Here is a 20289-nt window from a genome sequence, read left to right on the forward strand (position 1 = left end):
CTCGTGAGTGATGTTAGCGATATATTGGTTTGTAGAAGCTTGCGCTTGGACAGCTTTAATTGCGAACTGTGACCCGCTTACATCTTTTTGTCGTCCGAACTTGTCAATTCTTCCGAAGTTCAGATTGTGCCCAAAAATGGGACAGGAAAGACTCACGACGAAGTCGGGCTCCAGTAGAAAGCGTTATAGTAGAAACTCGTGTCTACAGCACTCTACGAAGTGTGGACACTTAGGCAAGTTGAGGACCCGCGAGTCATGCTCTAAATTTCTAGTCACGGTGGGACAGTGTCTAAGCCGTTCTGTCGTCGAAAACGAGGCAGTGGATTTGCTTCCCTGTAACAACGGCAAAATGTAAAACACTTGTACGCATGCAGGTTCAAGTACATGTTAAGCAACATCATCCCGAGCATAATCCCGCGCCCTACGAACATCACGGACGGTGGCTCCATGCCTCTGCGTCGCTTTTCTACGTTAAGCTCAATCAATCAATCAATCAATCAATCAATCAATCAATCAATCAATCAATCAATCAATCAATCAATCAATCAATCAATCAATCAATCAATCAATCAATCAATCAATCGTAGCTCTGAAGTGCTGCAACGTGTCAAGATTAGCCCGGCTGGCCTCCGCGCGTCATCATCATATACGTCATGGTCGTCCTATCTCGTGTCCATTGAAGGGCTAAAGCCTCTCCCGGTGATCTATATTTGTGAGTGTTTCGCGTCCGCCCACTCCATCCTACGCGCGCAACATTGCTGATCACGTGGCGTGCACGGCGCGCTGCAGTGATATGCTGCCGGCTTCGTGCGCTCACCTCCGCGTACTTGACGGCGTGGAAGAAGCGCAGCGAGATGGCCATGGTGAAGCAGATGATGAGCCCGCTGGTAGACGGCTCGTTCTGGTTCGCGAGAAAGAGGCCACACTGGAGCGTGAAGATGAACATGCACACGCCGACGAGCAGCAAGTCCAGCCGGTTGTAGTTGTCCATGTTCATGATGCGCTGCCCGTACGCCGATATCTGCGCGTCCGACGCGCGCGTAGCGATACTTAAGCGATCGCTGCTGATTCGTGGTATGAAGACTCAATATTTCTGTTGTTCTTGCCAATCCACTGGTACGGTTCATGACCGGGGTGTGAGCCTCGTCAGGAGGGACACGTTGCTTGTCTCCTCCTTTCCGCATCTCGTTGGCATGTTACACTGTACACTATACACGTCTGACGAAAGTCAAGACAGAGTTAAAGTTGGATAGGTGAATGGCATTGCGTTTGTAGCATCAGGACCGCTATTGATGTAAGCTTTTTTTTCCTCGCTTACTTTCATTTTTATTATCCACCGTTTATGGCCGCCGACCCTGGCAATAACACGTGGACTGAGCGCCGCTCGGGATAATGGAATCGCGAAAAGGAATAGCATCGAAATAAATTCGTTACTTTATATTGTCCCTGTTTAGGGTTCAGTATTTTAACAGAAGTCCTAAGCCAGTGTTCACAAAATTCCTCAAAGCAAGAAAACTGACTCGTCACTCCGACCCTGCTAAAGTGGCTGGCCAGTGAAGCTGTAGAAAACCACTCAAATGCCGCCGATCGGGATATAAAATGTTTTATTTTTCTGCCTAGTCTTAGCAAGACACCGTTGTTGAGCGTTAAGATTTTGCACTCTTCGACGCTCATCGTATTCACGCTGCTCTTCGGAGTCTTTGCGTGGTCTACCCATAGCGGTGTTGCAAGGAACGGAATGATAGGTAGGTTTCCCTTTTATATATGAAATTTGGTGACGTCACCTGATTCGTATGCTGCTGTCGCGCCTTTCTTACCTGAGTCGCTTATGCAACCGTAATCTTTACCGGGAAACACACGCGGGGAGAAGGAACGCCCCTAGCATTGTTAACAGGTGCCTTATCATCCATAATGCGGTTTTTCTGCTTGTTTTGTGATTTTCTTTATTGAAATGAATACATGCGCTGCGTGTTGTATGCCTGATTACAAAGGAGATATGTACTTTATTGTTGACCCGCCGTGGTTGCTCAGTGGCTATGGTGTTGGGCTGCTGAGCACGAGGTCGCGGGATCGAATCCCGGCCACGGCGGCCGCATTTCGATGGGGGCGAAATGCGAAAACACCCGTGTGCTTAGATTTAGGTGCACGTTAAAGAACCCCAGGCGGTCAAAATTTCCGGAGTCCTCCACTACGGCGTGCCTCATAATCAGAAAGTGGTTTTGGCACGTAAAACCCCAAATATTATTATTATTACTTTATTGTTGGTTAAATTTTTTTTTTGCTGATGGACACGAAAAGTCCCGACCAACTAGAGGCTAACAACTTCGCTGTAAAATGTTTTTTCATTGACTTTTGTTCGGATGCCCTCCACCCATGTGAGCGATCGCCCTGATAACGGGACGATCGCCGCGACGTCGGTGACCACACGACGCCGGCTTCTAATCTCCTGTTACGTTCTCAACCGAGAGCGGTAGTATTGTAAACAAAGATAAATATGCGGACTACAAATTTAGCTAAAAGAGAATTGCGGATACGGCTCCGCCATTTCTACTCGCACAGGAACCAAAGAAATATGTGACCTTCCCCGCAGCTTGTGACTTGCGCCACCAAAAGAGCCAGCACTCATGGAAAGGTGGCCGTGCTCAGCGGTAGATGCTTTCAGTTACATGAACACGTCGAAAACGGGTCGAGTTCTTGTCGCCCGAGGGCCGAGATCACAGTGATAGCCTACTTCTACGCGATTTTACGGAGCCCGCAAATACCGTGACCGTGGCTTTCGAAGCTGGCTGGAACCATTCACCGAATTCTTCTATACGCTTACGCTGCGAGTTGATTGGGTAATGTGATGATCTGACATTGCGCACTACGGATGGCTGAGACTGACTCGAGCACTATATCACCAAATGCGGCTAGAGCTAAAACGATCGCGATAGGTAAATTTCGTCCGGGGCAAGCGGACTTTTACCATCCGGTGTTTCAGGCGTGAGACGTGTCCGAGAAAAGCCTATACAAGAGAGAACCCACCTCTGAGGTAAAACTATGACTTAAATGCTCGACATTGTTAGTTTGGTGGCAGATTGTTGTACTCGCGAAAATAAATGGCTGTTGAGAACGGTATATTTACGTGTTTATTGGAAGTAAAAGTTCTCACGCTATCCCCTTTGGGCACGGACAGTCTTTTGATAAGTTCATATCTAGGTTCTGATCGAAAACGAGGAAGGATTATCGTTTATAGAAAAAAAAAAAGCTAAAGAACGCGACCTAGGCTCGCAACGCGTTTATGCTTCCCCCATTTCGCACAGTTGCTGGAAAGAAGCTTTAACCGAATTTACCATCAGAGTTCTCATTCCTCCTAATTGTCGCTTGTATTGACTTTAAATCTATGTTAATCCCTGCGGATAAAATGCAATGCGAGAACGTGAAACCTGAGAGAGGTAGGGTAGAAAGAGAGAGCTGCGAAAGTCAAGGCCAATAAATGCTGTCTACCAAGAGGAATATTACTGCACAGAGAACGTACTTATACGAAGAAAAGGTCTACACATTACGGGATGCTCCTCTAACAAAATCCCAGCGAGCAATACTCCATATGCATTTAATTTTTCATCTCACTTTTTACGTTTCTATTGCATCTCGTGCTATCGAGCTGCCTTCTGCCGCCAACTTCGGCCATTGCCCCACACTGATATCTTTGTTTAATCCCCGCTTCTTCAACAGCATAAGTAAATTATACACGCGATTTGCGGGTTAGCCGGGCCGACGCGACTGACCATGATGGTGACCTCGGCGGTGAACATAGTGAGGTACAGGGCCTCGAGCGTGATGGCGCCGATGAAGGCGTTGCCCCGGGGCGTCAGCATCACGATGCGCACGAGGCCGCACAGCACAAAGACGACCGCCAGCGTCGAGCTGGTGATGACGACCTCGTAGTACGCGTGCTCGAACAGCTCGACCACGCGCTCGCGCAGCGGCCGTCGCATGACCTCGGAGCCGCTGAACGTGTCCCGGATGAGCCCCTTCTCGCGTGTCGTGCCCACGTTCTCTTTCTGCGCAATGCGTTCGCGGTGTTCCGTCTCCCTAAATAACCCGTTTCGTTGCGCGGCGAAGAACTGATACACGGATTGATGGATTACCAGCCAGATGACCCATCTTGGAATCGCCAGAATCGACCCGATGATGTCCATGTCCAAGTACCTGAAACCGTACGTGAAAGAGTTTCAGGCTGGTATAGAAGAATACAATTTACGCCATGTAATATCGCGTTCATTTTACAGCGTCAAGTGTTGCTTCTGTCCCTTCTATATAGAATATAGTTGCTCAATATTTCGTACTTCTGGTGATACATGTGACGCTTTTTAACCTGGTTCTATTTGTTATAACATCTGACACAATTCTTGCATGAATATGTTACAGACCTGTTTATCCTTCATTTGTCTTGCTTGCCTTTTTTTTTCAGTGATACTGCTTTAGTCACAAAATTCCTTTCTTCGTCTGCTTGCTTCCTCACTAGTTTTGTATATTTCTGTGCTTTGTAGTCACTAAATATTTGTATCTCCTCCCTTATGCAATGCTCATTTTGGCCTGTCAGGTATGTCATGAATAATTCATTGAATGAATCGAAAAGGCTGGCGCTTTTGCCTAAGAACATAGTAGACATGCGCCTCGCAGGGACAAATGGGATTGACGCTAACGAGAAGCCTTGACCACGGTGCACAACGTACAGATCCGAGCTTTGCTTTACGGCAGTGTAATGCACTACGTCCAAAAGTACCATGTTTGCCGATCCGACACTTACACTTTCTTGTCGAATGGGTACTGAAGGGCGGCGATTAAGGTCAGCTTGGTCCTCCGCTGAATGATCCCCTGGCGGTACTGTCGAGCGTAGCTGACCTGCAGAGAGTAGGAAGCATTGTAACGTTGAGTGCAATCTACCGTCGCCCCAACGCATCATTGATGAAGCAGTAAAGTATGCTACCTTTACGTAGGCATTGAAACTCAGGGCGCGAACTGGACGGATTTCTCACTACCCCAGAAATGTGCGCAATTACGATGGTGGGTAATCGACTGTACCTACAAGCAGCCGTAGAGATGTGGAGCTTTCGAGCAAGAAGTGATGGCAACAACTTGCGCTATTGACCAAACAATTATTGCGCCAAAGTGCGTGGGCAGAAATTGCAGGAATAAAGCGTTGGAGTGTGAAAAAAAATTGTTTGAGTTCTTAAAGCGAATTAGAATAGATATTTGTGTTAGTTTGTTTTAGGTTCGTTCAGGTGCGTGATTGCAGCGCAAACCACCTTAGGGCGGAAACACAAACGTGACGTTTGCGGAATGAAGAACAAACGCAAGCGCTGATTACCACTTGAGTGCTCTACAACGTAATAGCATGTATAAAGGAGGAACAATTCTGTCCCAGTTCGATTGTGAGCGATGCGGTGCGCGACCTTTACAGCGAAGTGACCTGTATAGCAAACGATTTCGGAGGCTCCAAGCACTTCGCTATGAAGGTGTTCGACTGTACCTTTGAAAACTCGTGTGGATTCTGCGGAGTAATTGTCTTGAGCAAGATGAACTCCTACGCAATCCGTACGTTACATTCTAGTGGGCTGTGGGGTTGTTAACTTGAGAATAACATTGTTTTGTCTTTCTGGAGCCAGCCGGACAAAAATGTACAGTACTGAAGCTGCTTCATCACGCTGATCAACTGGGTACGGTAATCGCCGGTGTAGTCTACGCACCTGGATAGCGGGGAATCGCTCGCTCACCTGCTCGATCCTGAGGACGTTTTCTACAACCAAGGTGTCAATGTGCCTGGGAACCTTTCGAAGGCGCACGACGCAGCCAGTGCTCTGCATCATAAGTTTGTCGTTAACCACGGCTTTGCTGTACGCTTGCACAGCGCCATGCAAACAAAAGAAACAATGTTGCAACATGTCCACGAAGCCGTGCAAATGCTGCGTTTCGTAACCCAAGAAATGTAGCGTGGCAACAGTAGTTTTGGTGGTTCGTTGGTGCCAGTAAAGATAATGGCCGAGTTTCTCGAACGTAAATAATCACGGTGCACTTCTTGAAATGCACAGGCTAAAATCAGACAGTTGCATTATATTACAAAATTTTAAAATAGAAGTTAATTTCGAGAGAGGACGATGGGCCTAAGCGAAGCCAGCGAGGAGCGCACTTGACAGCAGGAAGAACCAATAGATCCGGTCGTATACGAACCGGATTGCCTGGTGCACGTTCCGGAACAATGAGAGGAAAGGAAGCGAGGTTATAGATGCCTGTCACAGGGTCTATGGTAAATTCGGGTGGTCGATCCGGTCCTGTACGAACCGGATTTCCTGGCGCACTTTCCGGAGCAATGAGAGGGAAGGAAGCGAGGTTATAGATGCCTGTCACAGTGTCTGATTAATTCGGGTGGTCGATCCGGTCCTATACGAACCGGATTGCCTGGCGCACTTTCCGGAGCAATGAGAGGGAAGGAAGCGAGGTTAGAGAAGAGCTTCCGGTGACACACAACTGGACGCAGCCGCATCACATAGCATCACGGCGCGCGAGCCAGGCAAAGAAATGGTGGTGTAAGACAGTCCAACGCCAGTACAGAAAGTTCTCAGCACTATGATGAAGCTGCTATCACTGCTTGCCTCTCACCTCGAAAGATAACTGAAAGTGTGCCACTAACCAATGCAAACGTTCTCCCTTCGCCATCATCGACGTGAAGCGCACCAAGCATGACAGCGCGAAGTTAGAGCACAGCCACGAACCCGCCTAAACGACCGAGGCCAGTTTGCGCACAGCGCGCTGACAGAAGCAAAATAGCGCTCACGTGACTAAAAACCGGCTGGACCTCGAAGTTGCTCCGACGGCGACGGTGGGAGCATTTCGGGGCGCTCCAAGTTGATTTAAGCAATCTGAAAGAACCAACCGAATTTCGCCGGAGTGCTCTTTTTCGACCAACCGAACCGAGTATTGTCGCTTTGTAGAGCTCCGAAACGACCACCCGAAGATGCCTAGTGCCCTAGTGAATGCTTAGTGACTAGTCATGCCTAGTGGCTAGCACCCTGCTGCTGAGTACGAAGTCCAGGGTTTGGCTCTCGGTGGCTGCAATCACATTCTGATGCGGATGGATCGCAAATGCGACTTTGTACGAGGTCTTGGCTGCAGGCTTAAGAAATCCAGGTGGTCGAATTTAGCTCCGAAGCTCCGGTTATAGATCGGGGGTAATACGCAACTTGTTGTGGTTTGGAGATGTATAACCAATTAACCAAACAGTTTTTGCGCATTCTCGCTGCTGCAAGACGACGAGCAGACAGGGGACAGCGGCTCACCATGGCAGACTGGAACCGGAACGTGGCCTCGAGCGGGTTCCGCACGAGCGTGCTGCGCGTCACCCAGTGCCAGTCGGCCAGCAGGAACGAGTCGTCCTTCATGTATAGCGTGCGCGCTGTGTCGGTCGCCTCCTTCAGATACAGCACCGCGTCGCGCATGGTGCGCAGTTCGACGTCTGACACCTCCAGCACGCCTGCATGCAAGCGCACACAAACCGCCACGAGCGTTCTTCGGAACGAACACTGAGGATCATCTTCGCAAACATCAACAGCATCCTCACGGTTAGGTCAAATTAAACAGAACGAAGCGCCCTCCCGGCGAACTCAAATTTCCGTGTATTGCATCAGATTCAGAGAACTGACATTTGGGCAAGTTGGTTAAGCTTCATCGCATGTACTACAGCTCAAGAACACACGGACGGAAACGAAGACGTCAGGACGGCCGCTGTTAGGTTAGGCGAGGTTAGGTTAGGTCGTCTTCATTTTCATCCGTGTGTTCTTGCGCTGTACATTATATCATTGCATCAGCTGTCTCCACCCTATGCTTGCAGGTTTCCTAAATGTTCTCACAGCGCTTGTTATTCCACGAAGTACGCCACTGCGATTCGCTTCCTTTGCGACAATTTTATTGAATGCTCCAAAGCTCCGTTCTGTGTTCGTTAGGTGACGTCCCATGTTCGCGCAACTTCATGATATGCCACCAGCTAACTGACTCACACGTGCACCGTGCCGAAGGTATTTCTTCTTGCATACGCACCCAATGCGCTGAGAACCACCGGGAGGAAAGTGACATTGATGAGCTGCGAGAGCGCCATGTCACCAATAGCGTACAGGTACGACTGCAATAGGAATAAAGCGAACCAATGTAAGTCTATCGACGTAGGCTAGGCTGGAGGAACAGAGAGCCCTACGAAGTCGGTACCGCTTGAAATGCGTGAAGGATGGAGCCATCTATGACCGTTCTCTGCGCAACACGTATACCTTGGCGATGCTTTCCGTGTAGACGTTCTCGCGCCGCAGATGCTGCACTGTGGCGATGGAGCCCAAGAACGTTCCCTTGACGCTCATCCAGGCGAGCACCATGGCCTGGCGAACGGTCACCTGGTAGCCGAAGTGCCCGATCACGGGGTACAACAGCACCACCGCCAGGCACCTGTCGGAAAAACCGAGGATATACAGGAGTTGGCGTTTTTACAGCCAATCGTTCTTGTTGAGTGTAGCGTGGCCTGTCCTGACATCTGTCTAAGCGTTTTTGTGAGCCGATATCAAAGTTAGTGCAGTATATTAATGGGGGTCGCGATCCCAAAGATAGTGCCCGAAGTGCCGGTGAAACTGTGTGCAATCACATATGGCACGACGCACTCGTTTCGGCTTCTCGGAAAAGCGGGCCGGGCTTTTTCCAAGAAGTGGCAATTGGTGACATTGACGTTAGCCCTACGCGCTCGTAAGAGATGGCAGTACTTCTTAGTTTATAAATAGGGGCTCGCTCCGTCCATCTCTATACAGTATGATGTGGAAGCTGCGTAGAGTCTCCGCTTTGTTCTACATGAGCGCTTCCCGCCATGATGCCTCGCCCCAAGTAGCTTTTCTCATCAGCCAAGTTCGATGGACGTTAGCACAAGTGCGCCGAGGCCTCTCGTCGTCGCTAAGCGGCTCGGACGTCAGAGGCCCGTGCTGGCGCACTGGAACGAAAACGAATCGCCAAATGTGACCGCTACAAATCAATGGAATCAGTGAACCAACGGACATTGAATTTATTTTCAAAGTGCACATTTATCCATAATTAAACATACTGCGCATAATCATGTCTAACACTTGAATGTAATAAAACACTTCACCTCTAACAAGCGCTGCGTCATTCCCGCTGCCCATACCGCCAATTCGCACACACGCTAAAGTTGAAGTTTTGCTTAAGAAAGCCAACGGGATTCATGAGAACGCTCCGTCTAACGATACAACAGTGCTTCGCATCACTACGCGCTTAAGTGGGGTTGTGGCTGCCGGAGTCTTTTTTTTTTTTGGCACAAAACCTATGAATGTACCACGTCGGGTGATAAGCAGGAATGATGTTTGGATCAGGCTAATAAGAGCTATGAAATGGTAGTCTGAGTTTACCAATTAACATCTTAAGGGCTACTATAAAGATGACTGTATAAGCTTGCTCCCTCGAAAGCTTAATAGCCGGTTTTTTTAAGAGAGCGAGATAATTTTAGTTTTTGGCTCCGGCATAAAGGAGCTAAGTTAATTAATATTCTGTCAGTATTGCATTCTTTTTTCAGTTTGCTTGCGGTATTGTATAGATGAGTACATGAATCCCGCACATTAAGTAGATAAAATAAATTCCCTATTCAGTGTCTGTGTGTGTTTAGGTCGTCTTCTCCGTCTGTATTTCTCGCTGTTCAACTTTTCCTGATGTCAAACTAACTAGCCCCATAGTTATAGTACTGGTTAACCAGGAACCCCTCACATAGACTTACGTTTTCAATGCGTTTAATAATTCCGGAGAAACTTAATATGCCTTACTTTACTGGAATCGAGGACATGAAACAGTGGCTAGGCATTGAACTGTTTAAGCAATTATGACGCCGGAGGGCAACTGCGGTAGGTGTAAATGATTGGCGACTACTAAATTGCAATGCTTCACACACACAAAAAAAAGCGCGATTACCTCATGGCTGTCTTGACAATGTAACATGTCCATAAGGCTTCCCAGTCAAGCGTCGCTGCGTACTGGATCAGGAGCACAGCGGTGTACGAAGCTGACACGCACGAAGCCAGCGTCCCCGTGACATCGTACAGTATATGCCAATACCTGCCAAACCAAGAGACGAAAACGATAATCACAGGTTGGCCAGAACTGTAGCTCTAACGACCGCATAGTGAAAATCGACGAGGGGGGGGGGGAAGGTGTACTGCTTGTTGGGGTATTTGCCGACATATAATTATTAGAAGAGCCCATGTCTTCGAGTATATCTTCTGCAGTATACAGACGAAATGTATTAGGCCTACACAAGGTTTGTGTGCATTGTGTCAAAAGGAAAGAAGAAAACAGCGCGTGAGAATGGTGCACTGTTCATACTCTGAAGCAAGTTACTCAAATTGAATTTTTTTTTTTAGGTTCTCCCACAGCGGATTTGTAGTTCGTTAGCAGGAGCCCGACGCAAGTATGTTGAGTTAGAAACAGACACAAAAACACGACGCACTGTGGTCGTCAGCGGATCTGCCTGCCGCTTGCAGGAGCGCGTATCGGACACACGGTTAGTAGCGACCGTCGCACTAAAGAAGTCGAAACAACCTGACATTATTCACTCCAGCTATAATAAAGCCCCCTCCAAGATCAAGGTGCTTTATAGCTAAATAGTCGACAGCGCCGCTCCTCGGCAGTAGCCGACGCTGCACTTTAGTAATGGCCCTAAACGAACCATACATAAGAATTTCGTAATTGAACTCTCTCATCGACAACTCGTAGACAGACTTTGAAAGGGGCTCCGCAAGCTGATTCTCATCGAAGCGACAGTAACACAACACTATCTGAGCCGAAGTGAATACTTCAGACGAGGCAGTGGCGCTGTAGCCCACTTTAAGGACTTTGTAACCGTGGTCCTAAGGGCAGAGAAAACAAACACAAGAAAGTTAAAAAGCACAAGCTTCACGAGCTGAGTTGCGAGGCCGTTTTGCTATGGACGCGCGCAGACTCTTTTTTCCCGGTGAAGTCACAAGAGAGAGTCTGGTCGAGGTGCGTTAGTGGAATCGACAGAGAGAGAGAGAGAGAGAGAGAGAGAGAGAGAGAGAGTCATCGGTAATATGCCATCATTGTAACTCACTTGGGTAAAATGATAACGTGTAAGCGCAAAAATTCGAACACCTGCACTAAAAGAAATTCTGTCTAGGAGAACGATACGTAATTGATAATTAAAGCAAAAGAACATTTCCTCTGAAAAATACGTATAAGCAAGCGTTGCGCAATGCTTTTATGTCAGTTAGAATGCGCTAGCATGATATCGCGATATACGGAGACCGCGAGATGATTGATACTTTCTATGAAGTGTTGCAAGTTCATTACTTATCAGACAAGGAATCTGATTGCACGCAAGGAAATCTGCCTTTTCACTCTCGCGCATAGTGTTCCAGTGCCTGCAACGCCGGATTAGTTCTAGGTGAAGCATGCTCAAAGTGGCGCCTCTAATAGCCTCGCCGCGCATGCGTCGAGTTGCACTACATGTCCGTACTATTTCTCCACTTCAGTGGAAGCGCCCTGGTTGCAGTAGTTAGGACATTCGGCTTACACTCGCAACGTCTTTAGTTTAAAACGAATGTGAAGCAGACACGCGCAGCTTCTTTATGTACAGACGGAATAGCGCGATGCCTCGCTCGTGATCCGTAAAAAATGGCTATGGCTATTCAATAAAACGCGGGTTTCTCACTCTTCGAGCGCGCGGCTCAGGTCGGTGCAGGCGACGAACCGGTGCGAGTTGACGGCCATGGCGTAAACGACGACGCCGGTGACGCCGGAGCCGCGTACGTTCTCGAGGAAGAAGTAGGTGAAGTAGGTGCCGCACACGATCACGATGATAGCCGAGTCTCCGCTGAACTCCACCGTGGCGTCGAGCAGGCAGACGGTGGCCGTGCCCATCAGGAAGCCCACTAACATCGCCGTGGCCTGGTTTTGCAGCGGGAACATCAGGTCGAAGCCGCCACCTGTGGCACAAGTATGACATTTTTACCGGTAACTGTGGGGCCCACTAACATAACGTTGCCCGCAGAGAGTTTCGCGAGAAGGAACCTCCACGCTTGATGGCTCAAAGCAGAGGGAACTTTGCTGATAGTCTTGGTAAAGCCTGCCCTGTAAACGGCGGGCAAGGGAATCTCGTATGAGAGGCCTTCTTCGTCGAACTCCAGCAAGCCGAGGGAGAGACCTTAACTGCATCATTTGTCATGGCAGACACTGAGATCGTCATTGCCTTCCTCCCTTCGTCATTCGATTCGAGCCCCTCAAAAGCAGTAAAAATGGCTTTGTCAACCATCTTGAAATGAGTGTATGTATATCGCTCAAGTTCCCTAACGCTCCCGGATGCAGCTGGAAGGAACTCGCCGTATGCTTTAATAGCAATTGACGCGAAGAAGTTAGGATGACCTGCCAACGTTGCGTAAAACAGACAATATTGAAAAGAAAGCAGCTCACCTTCGTGAAAGCGGTAGTAGCCGAAGATGCACCATGTCATGACAGCGTTAAAGAGTGCCTCAGACTGCACCATTGTGGTGATTACAGGGTACCGACCTGCGAATATTGCAGGCAATAATGACATCATCATCAGCAGCAGCTCATTTTATCTCCACTGCAGGACAAAGGCCTCTCCCTGCGAACTACAATTACCCCTGTCCTGCGCCAACTGATTCCAACTTGTGCCTGCGAATTTCCTAATTTCATCATCCCATTTAGTTGTCTGCAGCCCTCGACTGCGATTCCTTTGTCTGGGCACCTCTTCTGTAAGTCTAATGGTCTACCGACAATCAATCCTAAGCATTACATGAGCTGCCCAGTTCCATCTTTTTCTCTTTATGTCAGTTAGAATATCGGCTATCACTGTTTGCTCCAATGCGTATCAAGAAAAGAAAGAAAGAAAGCACTATAATGACAGACTATAATGGCTAGTCTATGTCGGGGGAGCTCGAATGAAAACCTTATGAATGAAAACCTCGATTCAATTATACTCATAAAGTCTGACGTTTCGCCTCATTTGGCATATCTTGACTTTTGAACCTGTCTAGTTAGCGATTATAGATACTGGTTTGCCTTACGTACCACCTCAAGTTTATTCGTCGAAAGACCGGTGACACAAGAGCATTAATTGAATCAGGTCTCTTTTTATGCCAACGTGGCAGTGACGTGACAGACAACGTAGGGAGCCAAATCACCAACATGCCACATCTGTGCCATTAAACCGGTTATAGAAGCAAGCGTGAACAATCAGTTCGAAGCACTTGCAGACAGAGGAAATGCATGATACCTTCTTCGAAGAGCGCGTCACTCATTGGCTGGCGCTCGATACAGGACATGTAGACGCCGAAGAGCAGGCACTCGTGGAATGACCACGTGCTGTCCGCGATCCTGTGCGTCACAAACAAGGTGGCCAAGGCCAGCGTAATGCCTGCACAAAGTGGTGTCTTGTGGCATTCGCTGCACATTTCCATTATTTTTTTATTCTTCGAAGTCTTTGCACAGTATGTCCCGATTCGAATAGCTCATGACCGACAAAAGTTTAGTTTTTACGAATATCAATGAAAGATACTTCGTTGAAAAACGACGTGCGGTGTGACAAAACAATGTTATTGATGACACTGTGACCACCGAGAGTATTACAACCGTTTACGGCGCTGTTTGAGTGTGCTTGTATGTTCCTAATACGCGTGCGAGAGGAATGTTACTAAAGAGTGTGGGTCAAAGATTGCTTGCAGTGCTGCTTTTAACTACGTACTGGAGCACATTGTTGCCTTCGGACGGGAGCTGTCAATAATTATAAAGAAAATAAGCGTTACTGAGGATGAAAAAATATATTCCCGTGCTCAGTGTAGGTCTGCGACTTCCGGACCACAAGTAGAGAGATGCGTTATATACCGCACTTTCCAGGGTCGAACCAACTGAGGGTGGTATTATCGAGGACACTGACATATTCCACAAGCGGTGCTGAATTCCGCTGTGTCGTCGTTTCGAGCCAATCAGAGCGGCCGCAGCAGGTCCGAGGTCCAATCAGAACACACTATCTCGTGGAATTGGGCAGTTTTCAGAATAACATCCCAAGAAGACAGAAAACACAGCGAAAATTACCCTTACGTCACAAACGGCATATAATTATATTGCAGGCAAACTAAAGGAAATAGAACAAAAGAAAACGTGCCCTATCATTTATAAACTTACTTGCACTGCTCAATACGATGCCACGACAACTTATATTTAGCGTCCTGCAGGGGCAGCTTTAGTTGTCTGCACTAATATGAGCCATCTTTCTTAAAAAATAAATGCTAGTTTTTAAAGTGTGCCCTATCAAGACGGTAGGGGCGGGTGCACTTCAGCCACAATTTTTCGCGCGAAGTCGTGAGCAATACGATAGAGAATACTGAGTTTGTTTGCAAACTAAGATTGATTCTGATATATGAATTCAAACTCATGTTAATGTGTAACAAGTTGCCTCCTCATTGAGGTTTGCCTTATGGAACATTTTCAGGGTGACTAAAAACCATCAAAAATCCCGCCGTGGTGGCTTAGCGGCTATGGCGTTGAGCTACTAAGCAAGAGATGGCGGGATCGAATCACGGCCGCAGTGGCCGCATTTTCATGGGGAAAAAAAGCAAAAGCGCCCATGTACCGTGCATTGAGTGCCCGTTAAAGAAACCCAGGTGGTCAAAATTAACCCGGTGTCCCCCGCTACGCCGTGCCTCCCAATCAGATCATGATCCTGGCACGTAAAACGCCATAATTTATTTAATTTTGATTAATCCCTCAAAGACATTACATATCTGTTTTCAGAATATTGCGAATAAAAAAAAGATTGCTCACCAAAATTATTTTTTGCAGAAACGTGGGAAATGTTGAAGGTAATGTGCAAGAAAATTTATACGCGTGTAGGTCAATTAAGGGGTAAATGAAAAGAACACTCGTTTTCGGCCTGTTGAAAGGTGTTATACGGAACGCGTGCAAAGTTTCTTCGCTTCTCTGGAACGTGAGAACACGTTGGCGGGCTAGTTGGTTAGAATCCATGGTAGGGTGTATAAGCGCGACTGTACGAGGATGTAGGAAGAAACAGATATACAGACACAGCTCTTCACTTTCAACTGTAGATTTTATTTTCTCACGCATCGATAAATCTATACCGTACGAGCGGAAACAAACGTAACAGCAAAAAAGGAACATTCACCGGTAAATTTCGACAAACCTTACACGTGTGCAAGGCACGGGGAAAACATGTGCTGCAGTGCTCACAAAGATAAAACGAGAAATCGTATCTCCTTTTTAGATAGCGATACCGAAGGCTTGCTTAGCACTTTTCCTCTAATTTTGCAATTTCGTAGGCCTCCACAATCTCCCTCGTCACCCTTTATGAGCCCTATACAGAATGGAAGTACTTTCAAACATGGGCTTGCAGGAACAATCTCGGCAGTGAATACCCAAATGACCCGAGATTACTCTAGTGACGTTATATCGATGCTCTTTTAATCTCTCATTGATGCATCTGCCGGTTTGACCAACATACGTACTTCCGTATGAAAGTGGAATGGCATAGACAACGTTATGAGTAGAGGTTACAAATTGTTTGCGATGTTGAGTAGAACATGCGTTCCTTTTGTTATTCTCTGTGTTAACCTGTTTTCATAGCTTCTGTAGGCGCTCAGGTGCAGAGAAAACCACGTCCACTTCCGGTTTTGCCGCTATTCTTCTGAAATTATGTGAAATGGAATGAATGTATCGCACCATCGCAACTTTCTTTGCTCTATAGCACTGACACTGTTTCCATTCGACTCGCTTATGCACTTCCTGCTTAAGCCCTCTGCGACAGAGGTGAGGATGAGCATCGGGTAACCAGAATCTGCCAGGCGCTTGGCCTGATCTCTGAAACTGGCTTCCACTTAGTGGTCACATGACTTCGTCAGAGAATTATTGAAACACGATGTTACTACTGCGCGTTTTACAAGTTTTGAATGAGCGGAATGAAATGGTAGGACTGGCTTATTGCCTCTCGGCTGATAGCTCCAGCAGGTCACTTGTGGAGAAAAGTACAATCCCAAGTCTAAAAATCTTATGAAATCGCCTATGGGGACTCTGTCAACGACAAAGGGGACAACACTTCAGTGAACGAGGTTACGGTTTTTGCAACCAGCGAGTCAAAATTGTCTGTTTCGTCATTCAATATGATTAGAAAATCGTCAACGGATCTGAACACTTTCACGACATCGGTGTCATTTTTCAGGCGTTCATCAAGAACCTGGTGACACTCACCACTGGTCACAATCAGTGGTGAATCGAAATTTACCACTGAATGTTCTTTTTTTTTGCTGTTACGTTTGTTTCCGCTCGTACGGTATATATTTATCGATGCGTACGAAAATCAAATCTATAGTTGAAAGTGAAGCACTGTGTCTGTGTATCTGTTTCTTCGTACGTCCTCGTACAGTCGCGCTTATACACTCTATCTCTGAGACGAGCACAGACGGAGGAAATTCTGTATTTAAAGAGATGGGGGCCACTTTCTGCGTGAAGTGCAACGGAAGCTTTAAGTGCGTAGGTTTATTTATACGTTTCAAAGGTAATTATCACACACGTTTTCTTCCAATTTCCCTGAGTTAAACGAGGTGTGCAGTTGGTTTTCCTTGCCTCCTCGGTGCAACGTTGTTTATATTTCGTTGCCGTATGAAGTATTTTGTGATTGACGAAAGATAAATATTTAATCTGGGTAGGCTGATTAGAACCATTGTGTAAAATAACTTATTCAAGCATTCCAGTGTGTTATACTGCTTTTATCCGCAATGTTTCGCAGAGTCCTAATACAACTGTGCAAGGCACCAAACTCAATTTAAGCGGAAGTGACGGGAATAGGTGGCGCAAATTTTGTGTTCTGGTCAAATTAAAACATCGCAAATAATTACTGAGCCCTTATTCTTTCTTTCTAGTTTTATGCGGTATAGCAGTGGGAGAACCAGCTGATCAGCTCAAGCCCTGAGGACCAGGCCCAACTGGTGGACGGGGAAAGATTTTTGGAGAGGGACCATGGCATCCTGGGCTGAGGAACCCATCCAGGACCTGTGGATGACCAAAAAAAAAAACTTTCGTCTGCTCATTTTCAATCAAGTCTTTTCCTTCTCCTCCTCCTTAAACTGTGAACGCGATTCGTAGACGGTTTCCCCGTGTCGACGGAGAACTAAAAACAAGGTACATTTAAGCATCATCATCGTCATCAGCATCTTTTATGTCTACTGCAAGACGAAGGCCTCTCCCAGCGATTTCCAATTAACCTTGTCCTGCGCCAGCGGATTCCAAGTTGTGTCTGCGAATTACATAATTTCATCAGCCCACCTAGTTTTCTGCCGTCCTGGACTGCGCTTCCCTTCTCTTGGAACCCGTTCTGTAAATCTAATTGTCCACCGCTTATCCATCCTAAGCACTACATGACCTGCCCAGCTCCATTTTTTCTCTAAATATCAATTAGGATATCGGCTATCCCCGTTTGCTCTCTGATCCCACACCGCTCTCTTCCTGTCTCAGCGTTACACCCGACATTTTACGTTCCATCGCTCTTTGCAGTCGTCAACTTGTCCTCGAGCTTCCTTGACAGCCTCCAAGTTCCTGCCCCACATGTAAGCACCGATAGAATGCATTGTTTATACATATTTCTTTTTCTGTACAACTTTTATATTTTGAGCTAAAACAAAGGACACATTGTGGGTTATGTGTTCGTAAAGTGTTTCGGTCAACTGCGGACTCGAAGTTTATTTTCGTTTCTGGGGCAGAAACCAGGGTAGAAAGAGCAAAAGGCTATTAAGGCCTGACAAACCCATAAGACAAAGTATACCTGGCAACATATTACGAGTTCAAGCCCTCCAGAGCTCTCTGCAGGAACAAAATTTAGCAAACTGCCCTGGTATAATTACAAATTCCACCGAAATAAAACTTATACAAATGTTGTCAAGGCTAAGGCAAATCAGTAAGCCAAGTTAGACACGTGGTGAGTAAATATAGTCTTTGGAAATAATTTATTTGGCAAGTGATCGAAATTCTTATGCGACCATCCTACACTATGTTTCCCGGTGTGCCGATAGAACTCTATGTTACAACGAGCTTGTACTTGGTCGTGATGGGAGGAACTTATGCATGTTATGTAGCAAAATATTACCGTTTTTGACATGATGAGGAAGACTGCAGATATTTACTAAGTGTATGTCTACTTCTCTCCTGCTCTCTTCGTTTTAAAGGCTGGGTTCCATCGTTTACTAAGGTATGTGCCAACAGGCCCCGCAACAGACTCTTCTACGCGTCCCATACCTTCGCCCTAGGCTCAAATATGGTTGGTCCCTCTGTCGTTCGTTCCTTTACAATTCTGTCCTGCTGACTTGTTCGGCACAAACAAAAAAAACCTTTTTGCTTGGATGTAAAACTGACAGTTGGGCGAGTTGGCAAGGGTTAATTTCTTTGAAACGGCGTGACACACACACACACACACACAAAAAAAAACATGAACGCGGAATGACCTTATGCGAACACAAGCGCCGATTCTCAACTCCAAGTTTATTCGCATTAGACAAGTATAACCCACTCGTGGTCAAAAAAAAGTTCGTTATTCAAATAAAAAAAATTATTTCTGATGCAACACAATAAAAGGAAAACTGATACGTGATCGTTTTTTTTATTATGCACGTGCCATGAATCGATAATCTACCGCGTTGTCTTACTATAAAGCCTGGTAATATGGTAATATAATAAGGTAATAAGGTAATAAGGTAATAGGTAATAATAAGGTAATAATAGCTAATAAGGTAATGTGACTGACCATTGCCACCGCGAACGTGACTCGTGCTCCTTAATCTTACATTCGCGCACTGTCCAGTCTGTCCTGTACCCGCCCTGGTTGCGTAGTGGCTATGGTGTTGGGCTGCTAAGCACGAGGTGGCGGGATCGAATCCCGGCCACGGCGGCCGCATTTCAATTTCAATAGAGGCGAAAACACCCGTGTACTTAGATTTAGGTGCACGTTAAAAAACCCCACGTGGTCGAAATTTCCGGAGTCCCCCACTACGGCGTTCCTCATAATTAGAAAGTGGTTTTGGCACGTAAAACCCCATAATGTATTTTTTTTCAGTCTGTCCTATCTAGGCAGAACCACGTGAACAAAAGGGAGACTTAGTCGAAACAAACTGAACTCAGCTGCCTTTGCTGAACGGCACGTATATAGAACTTGCTCACTGAAACTTTGATAGTAAAATAGCACAGGCGTTTTGTATTGTTTTAGTCGGCAATGCTGAAGGTGTAAAGGCGCTAGAGTCATCCGAGTGCATGCCTAACCTGAAGAGCACGTCCCCCTTACTTTTCGGACACCGAGCATTCACTACGACTTGAGCCAAAAGGCCGAGACGCGGTGGACATAGAGACAGATGGCGTACCGAATGTTCCCAGGGAGAAGATGACGATCTCGATGTGGCAGCGGCGAAAGATGTAGTTGTTGATGCCCTGGGTTGTGCGCACGACGAACGCCGGCATGAAGACCGTTATGGCTTGCACGCCGATGGACCCGTAGAAGAAGTCTGTCTTGCTGGTCATCGCGAACAGCGTGGTAAAGCCAGTCACCACCAGGAACACTACCAGCGTGTACGGGACGCGGATGTGTCGCTGGATGGTCTTCAACATCGCTGCAACGCGACACGGCCGTCGAAGACATTTGCGGGCTGTAAATTCTTTCTCGCGCTCTGACTAGTTCTTTCCCTAAGATAAATTCAAATTCAAATTCAAATTCTTTATTTTTCAATGAAAATACAATAAGAAGGCATTAGCTGCGCCTCACGTTTGCCTCAGTTCACAGGTACACGTATGCTAGCACGTCGCGCCACACATCGTGGCGTATTTGTAATGCGAGAGTTACAGCACCGAACCGGGAGTCCGAGAAGGAGACGAAGGGAACAAGGAACAGGCATGTGCGGTGTGGGTTTCCCTCGTCTGATTCTTCGTGTACAAGTTTGGGCCAAGTGATAAGGTAGGCGCAAATTAGTGGTAAGGTAGGCGAAAATTGTTGATATAATGTTGGCTCAAAGCGCACTAATGCTTGTCTTCTGTCCGCAATTATAGAGAATGGAATTCGGCTGTGCAGTTTGTCTCACGAAAAAGGCGAATAACGGCTTACACAAAAACTTGAGAAAAGGCAGCACGTATCTTAAAAGAAAGGTCAAAATTTTCTTCCATTGTCTGCAGGGAAGTATATGAGAAGGAAGA

At 46.8% G+C, this 20289-nt stretch overlaps 1 protein-coding gene across 1 annotated transcript in view; it reads right to left on the reverse strand.

Moving 5' to 3' along the window:
* Positions 1-19710, reverse strand: part of LOC142583617 (sperm-specific sodium:proton exchanger-like) — a 38827-nt gene extending 19117 nt beyond the window's left edge. The window contains exons 1-11 of the mRNA XM_075694108.1: positions 19467-19710; positions 13328-13468; positions 12502-12597; positions 11744-12017; positions 8301-8472; positions 8077-8158; positions 7320-7513; positions 5760-5843; positions 4793-4887; positions 3768-4191; positions 818-1021 (exon numbers count right to left, since the gene is read on the reverse strand). Coding sequence (XP_075550223.1) covers positions 818-1021; positions 3768-4191; positions 4793-4887; positions 5760-5843; positions 7320-7513; positions 8077-8158; positions 8301-8472; positions 11744-12017; positions 12502-12597; positions 13328-13468; positions 19467-19710 — 2010 coding nt within the window. The remainder of the gene's footprint in view (positions 1-817; positions 1022-3767; positions 4192-4792; positions 4888-5759; positions 5844-7319; positions 7514-8076; positions 8159-8300; positions 8473-11743; positions 12018-12501; positions 12598-13327; positions 13469-19466) is intronic.
* Positions 19711-20289: the final 579 nt, after the last annotated feature.

The sequence above is a fragment of the Dermacentor variabilis genome, chromosome 5, assembly GCF_050947875.1.
Source record: "Dermacentor variabilis isolate Ectoservices chromosome 5, ASM5094787v1, whole genome shotgun sequence".
In the NCBI taxonomy this organism is placed as follows: Eukaryota; Metazoa; Arthropoda; class Arachnida; order Ixodida; family Ixodidae; genus Dermacentor; species Dermacentor variabilis.